The sequence below is a fragment of the Oncorhynchus mykiss genome, chromosome 1 (genome assembly GCF_013265735.2).
Source record: "Oncorhynchus mykiss isolate Arlee chromosome 1, USDA_OmykA_1.1, whole genome shotgun sequence".
Lineage (NCBI taxonomy): Eukaryota > Metazoa > Chordata > Actinopteri > Salmoniformes > Salmonidae > Oncorhynchus > Oncorhynchus mykiss.
Window position 1 is genome coordinate 55,226,326 of NC_048565.1, and position 18,388 is coordinate 55,244,713.

At 44.6% G+C, this 18,388-nt stretch overlaps 1 protein-coding gene across 3 annotated transcripts in view; it reads left to right on the plus strand.

Moving 5' to 3' along the window:
• The first annotated feature begins 213 nt into the window (after window positions 1-213).
• The window catches only part of LOC110532453 (reelin), a 296,686-nt gene continuing 278,511 nt past the window's right edge, over window positions 214-18,388 (plus strand). For all 3 annotated transcript variants that reach the window (XM_036980629.1, XM_036980637.1, XM_036980632.1), the window contains exon 1: window positions 214-794. In XM_036980629.1, the coding sequence (XP_036836524.1) occupies window positions 548-794 (247 nt within the window). In that variant the 5' untranslated portion in view covers window positions 214-547. The remainder of the gene's footprint in view (window positions 795-18,388) is intronic.

Consider the following 18,388-nt stretch of genomic DNA (forward strand, 5'->3'; position numbering starts at 1 on the left):
TGGAAGGGTCCTGGGTGGAGTGATACAGTGGGCTAGAGGGAGCTGGGGATAGAGAGAGAGTGAGCTGGAGAGAGAGAAACAGAGTGATAGAATGACTGACAGAAAAAGAGGGAGGAGAGAGCTGGATGAGAGAGGAATAGGGAGGGAGGCCGGCTCACAGAGAGCGTACAGCACGCCTGGGTCTGAAAGAGAGAGGGAGGGAGGGGTGGGTGAAGGGGAGGTATTTAAACCGCGGAACAGGACAGCAAAGACTAGCTCTGAACTCCCACAGAGTGGAAGGAAGAGAGAAGAGAGAAAAGGCGGAACAGAGGAGAGAAACGGAGTGCTACAGTACAGTCTGCTTATAACCAACCACACACACACATATTTACACACACTGTTTTCAGAACCCAGAACCAGACTTTCTCTATTCAAGTCGACCAAGTGTGGACTCCAGCCCTCAAGCCATCTTACTGGAACTCTACCTGTGACTACCTTTCTCCACACACCACCACTCTCCCTCCTCTTCTTCATCCCTCTCTCCCTCATTCCGTCGTTTTTCAGGGTGATGGCATGGGCCTCTGTCTGGGGTGCCCTCGGCTGTGCCCTGCTGGCCCTGGTGTTGGGGACCGGTGTGGATTTGGGGAGCCCCCCAGCAGCAGGCTTCTACCCCCGCTTCAACCCCTTCTTCTTCCTGTGTACCCACCATGGGGAGCTGGAGGGGTCCGGGGTAGCCAAGGGAGGGGGAGAGGTGCTCCTCACCCTACAGATCGCTGGGAACCCCACTGCCTACACCCCCGGACAGGAGTACCAAGGTGAGTGCACTGACTATTCTACCTACACCCAGCAGTGTGTGTGTGTGTGTGTGTGTGCGTGCATGTGCATTCTGAGGAGACTGCTTGTGTTGTGTTTGATTGTGTTTGATACATATTTTGCATCACTGATATCAACCATTGTCTTTATTAAAGGTAAGAGATAAACAACTATTTCCTATCTATGATATATAATTAGAGTTGTTTTTAAGCAGATTTTTTTGGCTCCAATTGCTAAAAAATGTGGGGCATGTTCCCATCACACAGATGGACTGAGCGGGATCACTTGATGGTTGGCTGTATTTAGGTGGTAGTTGCCACAAGCTCTGTTATAGATACAGTGCCTTCAGAAAGTATTTACACCCCTTGACTTTTCCCACATTTTGCTGTGTTACAGCTTGAATATAGCCTTTATTACAATTCTATTTTGTGTCACTGATCTACACAAAATACCCCATAATGTCAAAGTGGAATTATGTTTTTAGATTTTTGTTCACAAATTAATAAAAACTGTAAAGCTGAAATGTCATGCGTAAATAAGTTTTCAATTCCTTTATGGCAAGCCTAAATAGCTTCAGGAGTAAAAATGTGCCTAACTATTCAGATAATAAGTGTCATGGACTAACTCTGTGTGCAACAATGGTGTTTAACATGATTTTTGAATGACTAGTCATCTCTGTAACCCAAACATACAATTATCTGTAAGGTCTCTCAGTCGAGCAGTGAATTGCAAACACAGATTCAACGACAAAGACCATGGAGTTTTTCTAGTATCTTGAAAAGAAGGGTAAAAAAAACAGACATTGAATATATATATATCCATTTGAGCATGGTGAAATTGTTAGTTACACTTTGGATGGTGTATCAATACACCTAGTCTCTACAAAGGTGCAGGTGTCCTTCTTAACTCAGTTGGCGGCGAGGAAGGAAACCGCTAAGGGATTTCACCATGAGGCCAATGGTAATTTTAAACCAGTTACAGAGTTAAATGGCAGTGATAGGAGAAAACTGAGGATGGATCAACAACATTGTCGTTACTCCACAATACTAACCTAAATCAGTGACAAGAAGGAAACCTGTACAGAGTAAAAATATTCCAATACATGCGTCCTGTTTGCAATAACGCACTAAAGTAATACTGCAAAAATGTGGCAAAGAATATGTATATATATTTTTATGCTCAGCATTACGTGCATGGTGGTGGCTGCATCATGTTATGGGTATGATTGTCATCGGCAAGGACTAGGGAGTTTTCTTAGGATTAAAAGAAAAGGAATAGAGTTCAGCAAAGTTTGCAATAACGCACTAAAGTAATACTGCAAAAATGTGGCAAAGAATATGTATATATATTTTTATGCTAAGCATTACGTGCATGGTGGTGGCTGCATCATGTTATGGGTATGATTGTCATCGGCAAGGACTAGGGAGTTTTCTTAGGAATAAAAGAAAAGGAATAGAGTTCAGCAAAGTCCTAGAGGAAAACCTGGTTCAGTCTGCTTTCCAAAACAAACTGGGAGAAAAATTCACCTTTCGGGAGGACAATAACCTAAAACGCAATGCCAATTATACACTGGACTTACTTACTTACAAAGATGACATTGAATGTTCCTGAGTGGCCTAGTTACAGTTTTGGCATAAATCGGCTTGGAAATCTATGGCAACGCTTGAAAATGGCTGTCGGGCAATGATCAACAATTAACTTGACAGAGCTTGAATATTTTTTTAAAGAATAATGGGCAATTAATGTACAATCCAGGTGTGCAAAGCTCTTAGAGACTTACCCAGAAAGACACACCTGTAATCACTGCCAAAGGTGATTCTAATATGCATTGACTCAAAATGTTTCCCATTAATAGAATTCTTATAATTTGTTCACTTTGTGTAGATTGTTGACAAAAGATGACAATTACAGTGCCTTGCGAAAGTATTCAGCCCCCTTGAACTTTGCGACCTTTTGCCACATTTCAGGCTTCAAACATAAAGATATAATATATATAACTGTATTTTTTTGTGAAGAATCAACAACAAGTGGGACACAATCATGAAGTGGAATGACATTTATTGGATATTTCAAACTTTTTCAACAAATCAAAAACTGAAAAATTGGGCGTGCAAAATTATTCAGCCCCCTTAAGTTAATACTTTGTAGCGCCACCTTTTGCTGCGATTACAGCTGTAAGTCGCTTGGGGTATGTCTCTATCAGTTTTGCACATCGAGAGACTGACATTTTTTCCCATTCCTCCTTGCAAAACAGCTCGAGCTCAGTGAGGTTGGATGGAGAGCATTTGTGAACAGCAGTTTTCAGTTCTTTCCACAGATTCTCGATTGGATTCAGGTCTGGACTTTGACTTGGCCATTCTAACACCTGGATATGTTTATTTTTGAACCATTCCATTGTAGATTTTGCTTTATGTTTTGGATCATTGTCTTGTTGGAAGACAAATCTCCGTCCCAGTCTCAGGTCTTTTGCAGACGCCATCAGGTTTTCTTCCAGAATGGTCCTGTATTTGGCTCCATCCATCTTCCCATCAATTTTAATCATCTTCCCTGTCCCTGCTGAAGAAAAGCAGGCCCAAACCATGATGCTGCCACCACCATGTTTGATAGTGGAGATGGTGTGTTCAGCTGTGTTGCTTTTACGCCAAACATAACGTTTTGCATTGTTGCCAAAAAGTTCAATTTTGGTTTCATCTGACCAGAGCACCTTCTTCCACATGTTTGGTGTGTCTCCCAGGTGGCTTGTGGCAAACTTTAAACAACACTTTTTATGGATATCTTTAAGAAATGGCTTTCTTCTTGCCACTCTTCCATAAAGGCCAGATTTGTGCAATATACAATTGTTGTCCTATGGACAGAGTCTCCCACCTCAGCTGTAGATCTCTGCAGTTCATCCAGAGTGATCATGGGCCTCTTGGCTGCATCTCTGATCAATCTTCTCCTGGTATGAGCTGAAAGTTTAGAGGGACGGCCAGGTCTTGGTAGATTTGCAGTGGTCTGATACTCCTTCCATTTCAATATTATCGCTTGCACAGTGCTCCTTGGGATGTTTAAAGCTTGGGAAATCTTTTTGTATCCAAATCTGGCTTTAAACTTCTTCACAACAGTATCTCGGACCTGCCTGGTGTGTTCCTTGTTCTTCATGATGGTCTCTGCGCTTTTAACGGACCTCTGAGACTATCACAGTGCAGGTGCATTTATACGGAGACTTGATTACACACAGGTGGATTGTATTTATCATCATTAGTCATTTAGGTCAACATTGGATCATTCAGAGATCCTCACTGAACTTCTGGAGAGAGTTTGCTGCACTGAAAGTAAAGGGGCTGAATAATTTCGCACGCCCAATTTTTCAGTTTTTGATTTGTTAAAAAAGTTTGAAATATCCAATAAATGTCGTTCCACTTCATGATTGTGTCCCACTTGTTGTTGATTCTTCACAAAAAAATACAGTTTTATATCTTTATGTTTGAAGCCTGAAATGTGGCAAAAGGTTGCAAAGTTCAAGGGGGCCGAATACTTTCTTAAGGCACTGTATATCCATTTGAATCCCACTTTTTAACACAACAAAATGGTAAAAAAATCAAGGGGTGTGAATACTTTCTGAAGGAACTGTGTGTTGACTGAACATTTATTCTGAATCCTTATGGTATATTGTTTTGTTTTTGGTCTTTATTTGTCCCCTTTGCTGTTTTATTCATGGAAATAGAACAAAATATTTTTGGAGAAAATGTTTTATTAAATCTTTTAACATTATATGCTAAATAGACTCTTTCAGGTTGTTGTACAGTATGTACTTCATGCTGCGTGTTTCTCAGTACAGTTTAACAAGGTTTGCTTTCACATTGTGGAGCTGTTGTGACGTGTGTGTTTGTGTGGTGGATGGATATAAACTGCCATTTATGTAACTGTAACAAGTATTGATGCTGAGTGAAGTAGTTTTTCTGTTCTGAGCTAGCTGCAACTCTGCTGGTATTTCTGTTCTGTGTTGTGTGATCCGGCTGCCCCATGCTCAATGTGTGTAGGTGGCGTTATATCCTCAGGAGAAACTAACTAATGGAAAAAGAGATCACACACGCTGAATGAGAGAGACCGAGAAGCGAGGGATGGAAAGAACGAGGGAAAGAGATGGAGCAAGAGAATAGAGCAGCTAGATCCACACTGACAGAAATAAGATGAAATAAGAGTAGAGAGAAAAAGAGAGAAAATGTTTATAGTGATTTCACCTTTCCCACACCTGCACTCCGGTACGCTGTCTGCATGACACCTGTTCCGGCCAGGAAAACACGTAGTGACCTTAGAACTGTGTGTATGTGTGTCTCTATGTGTGTCACAGGAAGCTGGTGAGGGGTGTATGGTTCATAATAATGTCTGGAATGGAGTGAGTGATGTGTTTGAAACTATTCCATTTATTCTGTTAGAGCCATTACTACTCCTGTCTTCCCCAATTAAGGTGCCACCAGTGTGTGTGTTTCGGCATCACCCAGTCACTCACACTGGCCAGAGTCCACTTAACCGGGAGGATGATGACCCAGAGAGAGAGCGAGAGAGATAAAAAGAGGGATGTAGGGGGAGCGAGAGGGAGAGAGAAAAAACGAGAGAGAAAGACAGAGACATTTCTATACAATACATGTTAGCTAGCCCATTCGTCCCAGACACTTAAATCTCTATCTCTGGATGTGTTAACATTTTGTATACTGTTATCTCTCTTAGTTCTTCAACATACCAACGATAGAATACATATTTCTTAAGCGTAGAATGTTTTGTTCGTAAGACCAATGTTCTCAATTAGTTAGCTGTAAAAAAACAACAACCTGGAATTTCATATGGGTTAATATGCAGAAGTAGAAGAGAGCAATAGATACAGAGAAGGAGAAAAGAAGAGCAGAAAAAGAACAGTAGTGAGTAGTGTATATAAATCGAGACGTTTATCCTGGGCGTGAAAATGACAGTGTAGCTCAGGCTGAGCCCTTCAGGGAAGCACCTTTAAACCAATGCCTGGGTTGTGTGTGTGTGTGTGTGTGTGTGTGTGTGTGTGTGTGAGAGCATTAGCATTATAAATGTGATACGGTTGGGCACAGGGAGGAAGGGGGGGGGGGTGGAGGTTTAAATAAACTGCGGCAGTGACAGTGATTTAATGACAGAGCTGGATTGAGCTGATCAGATATGGGGGTATGAGGACGGGGGTTGGTATGGGAAATTACTGGGTTTTAGTGCTGCTCTCACTTTTTTTATTTCTATCCCATGTTTAGGCATATTATGACAGCTCATTGGGGGTAGAACCTGGATTTGGAGAGAGATGGTAAGCCACGGAGATGGGAGGATAATGGGGAGTGAAATAGTGACAGGCTGGATAGCCCTTGTGCAATTAGGATAATTTGCGCACACACACACGGTCCCCCCACCAGTCGCACACACCAGTCTTCTGGTTCCATATAAGGAGATATGGCACTAGAAGAGCAGAGGAGAGATACGTAGAAGATAAGGAAGATAAGGAAGGAGAGAGAGAGCGAGAGAGAGGGAGAGAGGGAGAGGGAGAGGGAGGGAAAGAGAAGGGGAATTAGAGAGAGAGTTAGAATGACGGAGAGAAACAGAAAGAGAGCGAGAGCAGGTGTATAGACAGCTGGCTGGGCAAGAGAGGGAGGGGGATGGGAGAAAGGGGGAGAGGAGAAAGAGGGGCAAAGTTTGTCTCAGTAAACAAGGACTTTTTTCTGCCTGCATCATGTTATTTTGTTAAATTTGCTCTCTTCACTTTTGCCTTTTGTAATGCTGTTTCTTGATGCCAGTTTCTAAGCGAAAGAGGAACAGTTGCTGTTGGTTTTGTCTTCTAAAGCCGTGTGTGATCTAACATCCAACCATTAAGGGGGCTTCTGTATGTGCTTTTGAGGAGAGGAGATACTGGCCATGGTGAGCGAGGGAGACAGTGAGAGGAAGAGAAGGAGAGAGAGCGAGAGACAAGCAGTCCCCCCACACATTCATTAATTACAGTAAATCCTTTAGCCAGTCTAGTAGCAGCACCATGTCCTATTGTAACGGCTGCTGTTAAGCTTTAGGTGTTCAGGTGCTCATTTAAGGAATATGCTTCATCTGTTAATGCTCCACGGTCACGGGGGAGGATCCTGCATGGCTGAAATTCAGAATAGCAGGCCCTAATTGTTTTTCTCACCTGAGCTCTCGATCTCTACTCTCACCTCATAAGATAAGGCCGTTTTTAGAGACTAAGTGGTGTGATCGAGATACTGCTGAAGAAAAAGTGGAAAGAGTGAAAGAAACAGAGAGAGAGAGAGAGGCTCAGTGAGCACAGCCTTGCCATTTAGAGACATTAGGGCCTGACCCTCTTGGCCCACTCCATCCAGGAAACAGCTCTTTATTTAAGTCATCTTGAAGATACTTTTTCTCTCTCTTTCTTTTCAAAGCCATTTTCACTGTGCTGAATATTGTGCCTGTTGCACAGCTCCAAGTCACGTCCCCATCCAAGTCGTATTTTTCCACTGAAAGACAGCAGTGTCTTTGTGAGAGGGAGAGTGAGGATAAAGAATCCAGAGTTCTGTTTCTAAACATAGATAACAGAAAGCCAGGCAACGCTCAGATGGAGCAGAGTGCTGCTTCTCCTGCCTATGTTGTACTGTTTTAATCCTCTCTGACTCACACACACCAACCTGTTAATTCTCTCACAGAAGAACAACACCCACATTCAGGGAGGTAGAGGTGGAGTGATTGAGAGGGGGATATAGGGGGAGAAAGAAAGTGGGAGAGAGGGAGAAAGAGGAATTGTAAAGCATCCATTTGACACCAATTCCTTTTATATTCCGTAATTATTTTGTATTGCATTGCTTTGTCAACATTGATCCATTACTTTCAAGTTAATTTGGAATTTGAGAGTTCGAGAGGGGCAAAGGGAGAGGGACTATAGACAGTCTACTGATATTTCATGGTCATGCCAATACAACATATTGAATTCCAATTCGCAGGGTGATGGGAGGGCATCTTACTTGAGGCTGAATATTGTGAAAGAACAATGGAGAGGGATGGAAAAGGCAGGATGGTGGAGGGAATGGAATGGCAGAGTGGTGTCCTTGGGAAGTGAATGGGGATTCACTAGAAGAAGGGAGCTAGAGGGAGAGAGAGAACGGGAAAGGGAGAAAGATATATATATAAAGATTATATATTATCTACCTCACTTGCTTTGGCAATGTTAACACATGTTTCCCATGCCAATAAAGCCCTTGAATTGAATTGAAAGAAGGGGAATGAGGGATTGACTGTGTGCCATTGTGTGCGTGGTGGTAATTTATGCATTTTCATTAGAATTTGTGAATCTTAGCTTTGTGATGTTTGTATTTCGGGTCAAAGCTGGGATCTATTTTATTGACTGCTCCAGTATTTTGAAGTGCTACTGTATTATTGCTTGGCTTTGTGTGCAGTTCCATTTGTACTGTACTGTATGTGTAATACATGTATATTTGAATCTAATCTGTGGGAGAGTGTGATTGTAGTGTTTGCATAGCTTAAGAGTGTGTGTATTTGTGAGTTAATTTGTGTGATGCTGGTTTGGGGCTGGTTGGGTCAGAGTGGAGCACGGTGTGAGAGCCACTCACACACACTCCCCTGCTGTGGCAGTCACGCACAGGTACGCTGGCTCTCACAGACCATGCTCATAGTGTGTGTGCACTTGTGTGTGTGCAACAGACCAGACTTCATTGTTCTTCTCCACTATAGAAATCCAAACAACGCTCAGCCACTCAATGGGAAGCAGCAGTACAGCTTTGCTAAATGACAGAACACTGTTTAGACAGAGGGGGGAGAGGGGAGAGACAGACAGAGAGGAGGGGGAGAAAGCGAGAGAGAGAGGAGAGGGGGAGAGAGGATGGGGAGAGAGGATGGGTGGAAAGTGAGAGGGAGAGAAAGAGAGAGACATAGAGAGTCGGTGGAGAATGAGGGGAGAAAGCTATAGAGGGAGAGAGAGAAAAGGGAGAGCTGTTTAGCAAACCAGTCAACAACATCACGGGCCAAAATGACCATTGCTAATCTGAAGATAGTAACATGCTCTCCCCTAATGGGCCCTTTCATATGTTAACAGTTGGAGAATCACAGAGAAACAATCAACATTTCAAGGAGATTTAGACCCTGTCGCCTAATGGTGACCTAGTGATAAATTCACCATGCAAATAGCCTATACCGTCAACCACAACGATAGCATATCTGATTTGGAAATACTGAATTACACTGTTATTTGGAGTCTGCTATTTGCGCAGTAGTCCATTATTTTGCAGAGGTCCTATGTTGACTAATACCAGCCAGATACTACAACCTCAGATAGGATTGGGGCAATTTGGGGGCAGTTTCCTGAACACATATTATGCCTAGTCCTGGATTAAGAGGCACTGTAAATGGAGATTAATTGACCCATGATCTCTTCATTCGAAGGCGACCACAACAACAATGTGTGAAACAGAGAGGGACATCTTTGAGACTGGAGGCAAACAGCGTGCCGTGTCTATTGTCTGATTCCTACACGTCAATATCCAGCCTATTAACTGTCTTTCTACTGAATAAACAATGCTGTCAAACACACAGCAAGACACAGAGAGGTCAAAGGCGAGACACTTGACAGACGTCCGACACTCTGACAGGTCAAGTGTCGGAGGAGACGCTGATGATGTCACGAAACCGGACAAGACAGATTACATTTTAGGAACTCAGACTGAAATATTTCTTAATTAGTCTTTCCCCAATTGTTTGCATGTCATTACCTCCTTCTCAGCTGATTTTGAAGAGAAGTCCCTCACCTTGAACATTCCTCTCCAATGCTTTTGGAGATGTCTAATATCCCGCAGTAAGACATGTCATTTTGGAAGTCCAGCATGACCGGTCAATGAGTGTGTGTGCTTTTAAAGAAGCAGTGAAAGAGAAAACGCTGCCTTTGTCTAAACAGGGCGCCAGGAAGTCAGTCAGTGAACCGATACACAAGGACAGGAGACTGGCCTAGTTTTCAGCCGCAGACGGCTCTGGCTAGTTTAGGGTGGGAGGAGGGAGAAGAAGGAAGGCGGCCTTAATGGTTTAATGGTTTAATAGAACTCTCTCCTGTGACACATATTCTCTGTTTAATTCAATTCAAGGAGCTATATTGGCATGGGAAACATATGTTTACATTGCCAAAGCAAGTGAAATGGATAAACAAAAGTGAAATAAACAATAAAAAGTGAACAGTAAATATTACACTCACAAAAGTTCAAAAATAATAAATACATTTCAAATGTCATATTATGTCTATATACAGTGTTGTAATGATGTGCAAATAGTTATAGTACAAAGGGGAAAATAAAAAAACATAAACATGGGTTGTATTTACTAGAGGTCGACCGATTATGATTTTTCAACGCCGATACCAATTATTGGAGGACCAAAGAAAGCCGATGCCAATTAATCGGCTAATTTTCATTTGTAATAATGACAATTACAACAATACTGAATTAACACTTATATAACTTAATATAATACATCAATAAAAATCAATTTTGCCTCAAATAAATAATGAAACATGTTCAATTTGGTTTAAATAATGTAAAAACAAAGTGTTGGAGAAGAAAGTAAAAGTGCAATATGTGCCATGTAAAAAAGCTAACGTTTAAATTCCTCGCTCAGAACATGAGAACATATGAAAGCTGGTGGTTCCTTTTAACATGAGACTTCAATATTCCAAGGTAAGAGGTTTTAGGTTGTAGTTAATATAGTATTTATTGGACTATTTCTCTCTATACCATTTGTATTCCATATACCTTTGACTATTGGGTGTTCTTATTGGCACTTTAGTATTGCCAGTGTAACAGTATAGCTTCCGTCCCTCTCCTCGCTCCAACCTGGGATCGAACAAGGAACACATTGACAACAGCCACCCTCAAAGCAGTGTTACCCATGCAGAGCAAGGGGAACAACTACTCCTAGTCTCAGAGCGAGTGATGTTTGAAACACTATTAACTAACTAGCTAGCCATTTCACATCGGTTACACCAGCCTAATCTCAGGAGCTGATAGGCTTGAAGTCATAAACAGCGCAATGCTTGAAGCACAGTGAAGAGCTGCTGGCAAAACGCACAAAAGTGCTGTTTGAATGAATGCTTACGAGCCTGCTGGTGCCTACCATCGCTCAGTCAGACTGCTCTATCAAATATCAAATCATAGACTTAATTATAACATAATAACACACAGAAATACGAGCCTTTGGTCATTAATATGTTCGAATACGGAAACTATCATTTTGAAAACAAAACGTTTATTATTATCATATATACCCTGACTCTGCGTGCAATGAATGCAAGAGAAGTGACACAATGTCACCTGGTTAATATTGCCTGCTAACCTGGATTTATTTTAGCTAAATATGCAGGCTAAATATGCAGGTATTGATTTTAAGACAGGCATTGATGTTTATGGTTAGTTACACGTTTCCGCGAATGCGCACCGCATTGATTATATGCAACACAAAACACGCTAGATAAACTAGTAATATCATCAACCATGTGTAGTTAAGCTAGTGATTATGATTGATTGATTGTTTTTTATAAGATAAGTTTAATTCTAGCTAGCAACTTACCTTGGCTTCTTACTGCATTCGTGTAACAGGCAGGCTCCTCGTGGAGTGCAATGAGAGGCAGGTGGTTAGAGCGTTGGACTAGTTAACTGTAAGGTTGCAAGATTTAATCCCCGAGCTGACAAGGAAAAAATCTATCGTTCTGCCCCTGAACAAGGCACTTAACCCACCGTTCCTAGGCCGTCATTGAAAATAAGAATGTGTTCTTACTGACTTGCCTATTTAAATAAAGGTGTAGAAAAAAAATCGGCCAAATCTGTGTCCAAAAATACCGATTTCCAATTGTTATGAAAACTTGAAATCGGCCCTAATTAATCGGCCATTCCGATTAATCGGTCAACCTCTAGTATTTACAATGGTGTTGGATCTTCACCGGTTACCCGGTTACCCTTTTTCTTTCACAAATATTGCTGCTGTGATTGTACACTGCGTTATTTCACCATATAGATATGGGAGTTTAGCAAAATTTTGTTTTGAAATTCTTTGTGGGTCTGTGTAATCTGAGGGAAATATGTGTCTCTAATATGGTCATACATTTGGCAGGAGGTTAGGAAATGCAGCTCAGTTTCGTGGGCTGTGTGCACATAGCCTGTCTTCTCTTGAGAGCCAGGTCTGCCTTTGGTGGGCTTTCTCAATAGCAAAGCTATGCTCACTGAGTCTGTATATAGTCAAAGCTTTCCTTAATTTTGAGTCGGTCACAGTGGTCAAGTATTCTTTCACTGTGTACTCTCTGTTTAGGGCCAAATAGCATTCTTGTATGCTCAGTTTTTTTGTTAACCTCTCTAGAGTACGTGGGATGCTAGCGTCCCATCTGGCCAACATCCAGTGAGGTTGCAGAGCGCCAAATTCGATTACAGAAATGCTCATTATAAAAATTCAGAAAACAAAACATATTTTACATAGGTTTAAAGATTAACTTATTGTTAAACCAACCACAGTGTCATATTTATAAAATGCTTTTCGGTGAAAGCATACCTAGCCCAGATCCTACCTAGCCCAGAACATAGCCAGTTGAGAAATTATTACAAACAGTAACCAGCTAAGCAGAAGCGTTACAAAACTCAGAATTAGAGATCAAATTAATCCCTTACCTTTGATGATCTTCATATGGTGGCAATCAGAAGACATTCATTTACTCAATAAATGTTCCTTTTGTTCGATGAAGTCTCTTTATATCCAAAAACCATTTTATTCAGTAATCCACAGGCTCAAACTCAGTCAAAATAATCAGACGAAAAAATCCTAATTGTATCCGTAAAGTTCATAGAAACATGTCAAACGATGTTTATATTCAATCCTCAGGTTGTTTTTTTAGCCTAAATGATCTATAATATTTAAACCGGACAATAACGTCCTCAATATAAAAGGTAAACAAGAAATGCACATGAGCCTGAAAAAAATTATGCGTCACGTTAGGGTCCACTCATTCAGACTGGTCTTACTCCCTCATTTATAAGAATACAAGCCTGAAAATATTTCTAAAGACTGTGGACATCTAGTGGAAGGCATAGAAACTGCAAATATAGTCAATGGATACTGTAATGGTATTGAATAGAAAACTACAAAACCAAAAAAAAAATACTTCCTGAATGGATTTTTCTCAAGTTTTCGCCTGCTAAATCAGTTCTGTTATACTCACAGACACTATTTTGGAAACTTTAGAGTGTTCTCTATCCCAATCTATCAGTTATATGCATATCATATCTTCTGGGCCCGAGTAGCAGGCAGTTTAATTTGGGCATGCTTTTCATCCAAAATTCAGAATGCTGCCCCCTACCCTAGAGAGGTTAATTATTTTCAATGTGTCAAGTAATTATCTTTTTGTTTTCTCATGATTTGGTTGGGTGTAATTGTGTTGCTGTCCTGGGGCTCTGTGGGGTCTGTTTGTGTTTGTGAAAAGAGCCCCAGGACCAACTTGCTTATGGGACTCCTCTCCAGCTTCATCTCTCTGTAGGTGATGGCTTTGTTATGGAAGGTTTGGAAATCACTTCAAATCAAATCAAATTTTATTGGTCACATACACATGGTTAGCAGATGTTAAGGCGAGTGTAGAGAAATGCTTGTGCTTCTAGTTCTGACCGTGCAGTAATATCTAACAAGTAATCTAACAATTTCACAACAACTACCTTATACACAGAAGTGTAAAGGAATGAATAAGAATATTTACGTATAAATATATGGATGAGCGATGGCCGAACGGCATAGGCAAGATCCAGTAGATGGTATAGACTACATTATATACATATGAGATGAGTAATGTAGGGCATGTAAACATTATATAAAGTGGCATTGTTTAGTGACTAGTGATACATTTATTACATTCAATTATGAATTATTAAAGTGGCTAGAGATTGAGTCTGTATGTTGGCAGAAGCCACTCAATGTTAATGATGGCTGTTAAACAGTCTGATAGCCTTGAGATAGAAGCTGTTTTTCAGCCTATCGGTCCCAGCTTTGATGCACCTGTACTGACCTCACCTTTTGGATGATGGCGGGGTGAACATTGCAGTGGCTCGGGTGGTTATTGTCCTTGATGATCTTTTTGGCCTTCCTGTGACAGCGGGTGGTGTAGGTGTCCTGGAGGGCAGATAGTTTGCCGCCGGTGATACGTTGTGCAGACCTCACTACCCTCTGGAGAGCTTTACGGTGGTGGGCGGAGCAGTTGTCGTACCAGGCAGTGATACAGCCCGACAGGATGCTCTCGATTGTGCATCTGTAAAAGTTTGAGTGTTTTTGGTGACAAGCCAAATTTATTCAGCCTCCTGAGGTTGAAGAGGCGCTGTTGCGCCTTTTCCACCACGTTGTCTGTGTGGGTGGACCAATTTAGTTTGTCAGTGATGTGTACGCCAAGGAACTTAAAACCTTCCACCTTCTCCACTACTGTCCCATCGATGTGGATAAGGAGTGCTCCCTCTGCTGTTTCCTTAAGTCCACAATCATCTCCTTTGTTTTGTTGACGTTGAGTGTGAGGTTATTTTCCTGGCACCACACTCCAAGGGCCCTCACCTCCTCCCTGTAGGCCGTCTCGTCGTTGTTGGTAATCAAGCCTACCACTGTAATGTTGTCTGCAAACTTGATGAATGAGTTGGAGGCGTGCGTGGTGTGAAAAGCAGAGCTGTAATCTCCAACCACCTTTTAGGTTGTCGTAGAATTGTACATCTCTTTTCTGGATTTTGATAATTAGCGGGTATTGGCATAATTCATTAATTATTTGGTGTTTTACGTTGTACACAGAGGATATTTTTGCAGAATTCAGCATGCAGCCTCAATTGGGTGTTTGTCCCATTTAGTTAATTCTCGGTTGGTGAGCTGACCCCAGACCACACAGACCATAAAGGGCAATGGGTTCTGTAACTGATTCAAGTATTTTTTTTGCCAGATCCTAATTGGTATGTCAACATTTTATGTTCCTTTGGTGGCATAAAAGGCACTTCTTGCCTTGTTTCTCAGTTCGTTCGCAGCTTTGTGGAAGTTACCTGTGGCGCTGATGTTTAGGCCGAGGTATGTATAGCTGTCACGGTTTTCTGTATGTGAAGGAGAGTCGGACCAAAATGCGGCGTGTAAATTACGATCCATGTTTATTGACTATAGCAACACGAATCTAAATACAAACAGTGCAAAATAATAAACGTAATGAAAACCGAAACAGCCTAAACTGGTGCAAACTAACACTAAGGACAGGAACAATCACCCACAAACACACAGTGAAACCCAGGCTACCTAAATATGGTTCCCAATCAGAGACAATGACGAACACCTGCCTCTGACTGAGAACCATATCAGGCTGAACATAGAAATAGACAAACAAGACATGAAACATAGAATACCCACTCAGATCACACCCTGACCAATCAAAACATAGAAAATACAAAGTAAACTATGGTCAGGGCGTGACAGTACCCCCCCCCCCCAAGGTGCGGACTCCGGCCGCAAAACCTGAACCTATAGGGGAGGGTCTGGGTGGGCATCTGTCCGCGGTGGCGGCTCTGGCACTGGACGTGGACCCCACTCCATGACAGTTTTAATCCCCCTCCTAAACGTCCCTAAATAGGTTACCCACCACAATGATAACATGGGACAGAGGGACAGCTCGGGACAGAGGTAACTCGGGACAGATGGGTAGCTCAGCACTGAGAGGAAGCTCAGCACTGAGAAGAAGTTCAGCACTGAGAAGAAGCCCAGGCAGGTAGTAGAAACTACCAGAACCTGGCTGGCTGGCGGTTTCAGCAGATCCTGGTCGACTAGCAGATCTGGGAGAATCTGGTCGACTGGCGGATCTGGGAGAATCTGGTCGACTGGCGGATCTGGGAGAATCTGGTCGACTGGCGGATCTGGGAGAATCTGGTCGACTGGCGGATCTGGGAGAATCTGGTCGACTGGCGGATCTGGGAGAATCTGGTCGACTGGCGGATCTGGGAGAATCTGGTCGACTGGCGGATCTGGGAGAATCTGGTCGACTGGCGGATCTGGGAGAATCTGGTCGACTGGCGGATCTGGGAGAATCTGGTCGACTGGCGGATCTGGGAGAATCTGGTCGACTGGCGGATCTGAGAGAGTCTGGACGACTGGCGGATCTGAGAGAGTCTGGACGACTGGCAGATCTGGAAGAGTCTGGACGACTGGCAGATCTGGAAGAGTCTGGACGACTGGCAGATCTGGAAGAGTCTGGTCGACTGGCAGATCTGGAAGAGTCTGGTCGACTGGCAGATCTGGAAGAGTCTGGTCGACTGGCAGATCTGGAAGAGTCTGGTCGACTGGCAGATCTGGAAGAGTCTGGTCGACTGGCAGATCTGGAAGAGTCTGGACGACTGGCAGATCTGGAAGAGTCTGGACGACTGGCAGATCTGGAAGAGTCTGGACGACTGGCAGATCTGGAAGAGTCTGGACGACTGGCAGATCTGGAAGAGTCTGGACGACTGGCAGATCTGGAAGAGTCTGGTCGACTGGCAGATCTGGAAGAGTCTGGTCGACTGGCAGATCTGGAAGAGTCTGGTCGACTGGCAGATCTGGAAGAGTCTGGTCGACTGGCAGATCTGGAAGAGTCTGGACGACTGGCAGATCTGGAAGAGTCTGGACGACTGGCAGATCTGGAAGAGTCTGGACGACGGGCAGATCTGGAAGAGTCTGGTCGACTGGCAGATCTGGAAGAGTCTGGTCGACTGGCAGCTCTGGAAGAGTCTGGTCGACCGGCAGATCTGGGAGAGTCTGGTCGACCGGCAGATCTGGGAGAGTCTGGTCGACCGGCAGATCTGGCTGCTCCATGCTGACTGGCTGCTCAATGCTGACTGGCAGCTCTGGCTGCTCCATGCTGACTGGCAGCTCCATGCCGACTGGCAGCTCTGGCTGCTCCATGCTGACTGGCTGCTCCATGCTGACTGGCGGCTCTGGCTGCTCCATACTGACTGGCAGCTCCATGCCGACTGGCAGCTCCAGCTGCTCCATGCTGACTGGCTGCTCAATGCTGACTGGCGGCCCTGGCTGCTCCATGCTAACTGGCAGCTCTGGCGGCTCCTTGCAGACTGGCAGCTCTGGCGGCTCCTTGCAGACTGGCAGCTTTTGCGGCATCCTGCAGACAGGCAGCTCTGGCGGCTCCTTGGAGACTGGCAGCTCCATGCAGACTGACAGCTCCTTGCAGGCTGGCAGCTCCTTGCAGGCTGGCAGCTCCTTGCAGGCTGGCAGCTCCTTGCAGACTGGCAGCTCCTTGCAGACTGGCAGCTCCTTGCAGACTGGCAGCTCCTTGCAGACTGGCAGCTCTGGCTGCTTCATGTAGACTGACAGCTCTGGCTGCTCCTTGCAAACTGACAGCTCGGGCTGCTTCATGCAGACGGACAGCTCAGGCAGCTCCATGCAGACTGACAGCTCAGGCTGCTCCATGCAGACTGACAGCTCCTTGCAGGCTGGCAGCTCCTTGCAGGCTGGCAGCTCCTTGCAGGCTGGCAGCTCCTTGCAGGCTGGCAGCTCCTTGCAGGCTGGCAGCTTTAGCGGCATCCTGCAGACAGGCAGCTCTGGCGGCTCCTTGCAGACTGGCAGCTCCTTGCAGGCTGGCAGCTCCTTGCAGACTGGCAGCTCCTTGCAGACTGGCAGCTCCTTGCAGACTGGCAGCTCCTTGCAGACTGGCAGCTCCTTGCAGACTGGCAGCTCGGGCTGCTTCATGCAGACTGGCAGTTCTGGCTGCGCTGAACAGGCGGGAGACTCCGACAGCGCAGGAGAGGAGAGAGGCTCCGGCTGCGCTGAACAGGCGGGAGATTCCGGCAGCGCAGGAGAGCAGAAAGGCTCTGGCTGCGCTGAACAGGCGGGAGACTCCGGCAGCGCAGGAGAGTAGAAAGGCTCTGGCTGCGCTGAACAGTCGGGAGACTCCGATAGCGCAGTAGAGAAGAGAGGCTCTGGCTGCGCTGAACAGGCGGGAGACTCCGGCAGCGCAGGAGAGGAGAGAGGCTCTAGCTGCGCTGAACAGGCGGAAGACTCCGATAGCGCATGAGATGAGAGAGGCTCTGGCTACGCTGAACAGGCGAGGCGCACTGTAGGCCTGATGCATAGTGCTGGCACAGGACGTGCAAGGCTAGGGATGGGCACAGGAGGCCTGATGCGTGAGACTGGAACCAACTTCACCAGCCGACTAAAACGGACCTCAGGACGAGTATGGAGCGCTAACCCAGGTGCCATCAAATCCCTGACACGTTCCGTCAGGCGAATTCTATGCAAAATGCACCAACACAGCAACTCCCTCATTTCTCTCTCCTCCAATTTCCCCATTAACTCCTTCACAGTCTCTGTTTCACTCACCTCCAACACCGGCTCTGGTTCTGCTCTCCTCCTTGACTCCTCACGATATACAGGGAGAGTTGACTCAGGTCTGGCTCCTGACTCTGCCACACTCTCCCTGAGCCCCCCCCCAAGAAATTTTTTGGGCTGACTATGGGGCCTCCGTCCGCGCCGCCTTGCTTGCTTCGCAAACTCCATTCTCCTATATCCTTCCGCGCACTGCTCCATCGAATCCCAGGCGGGCTCC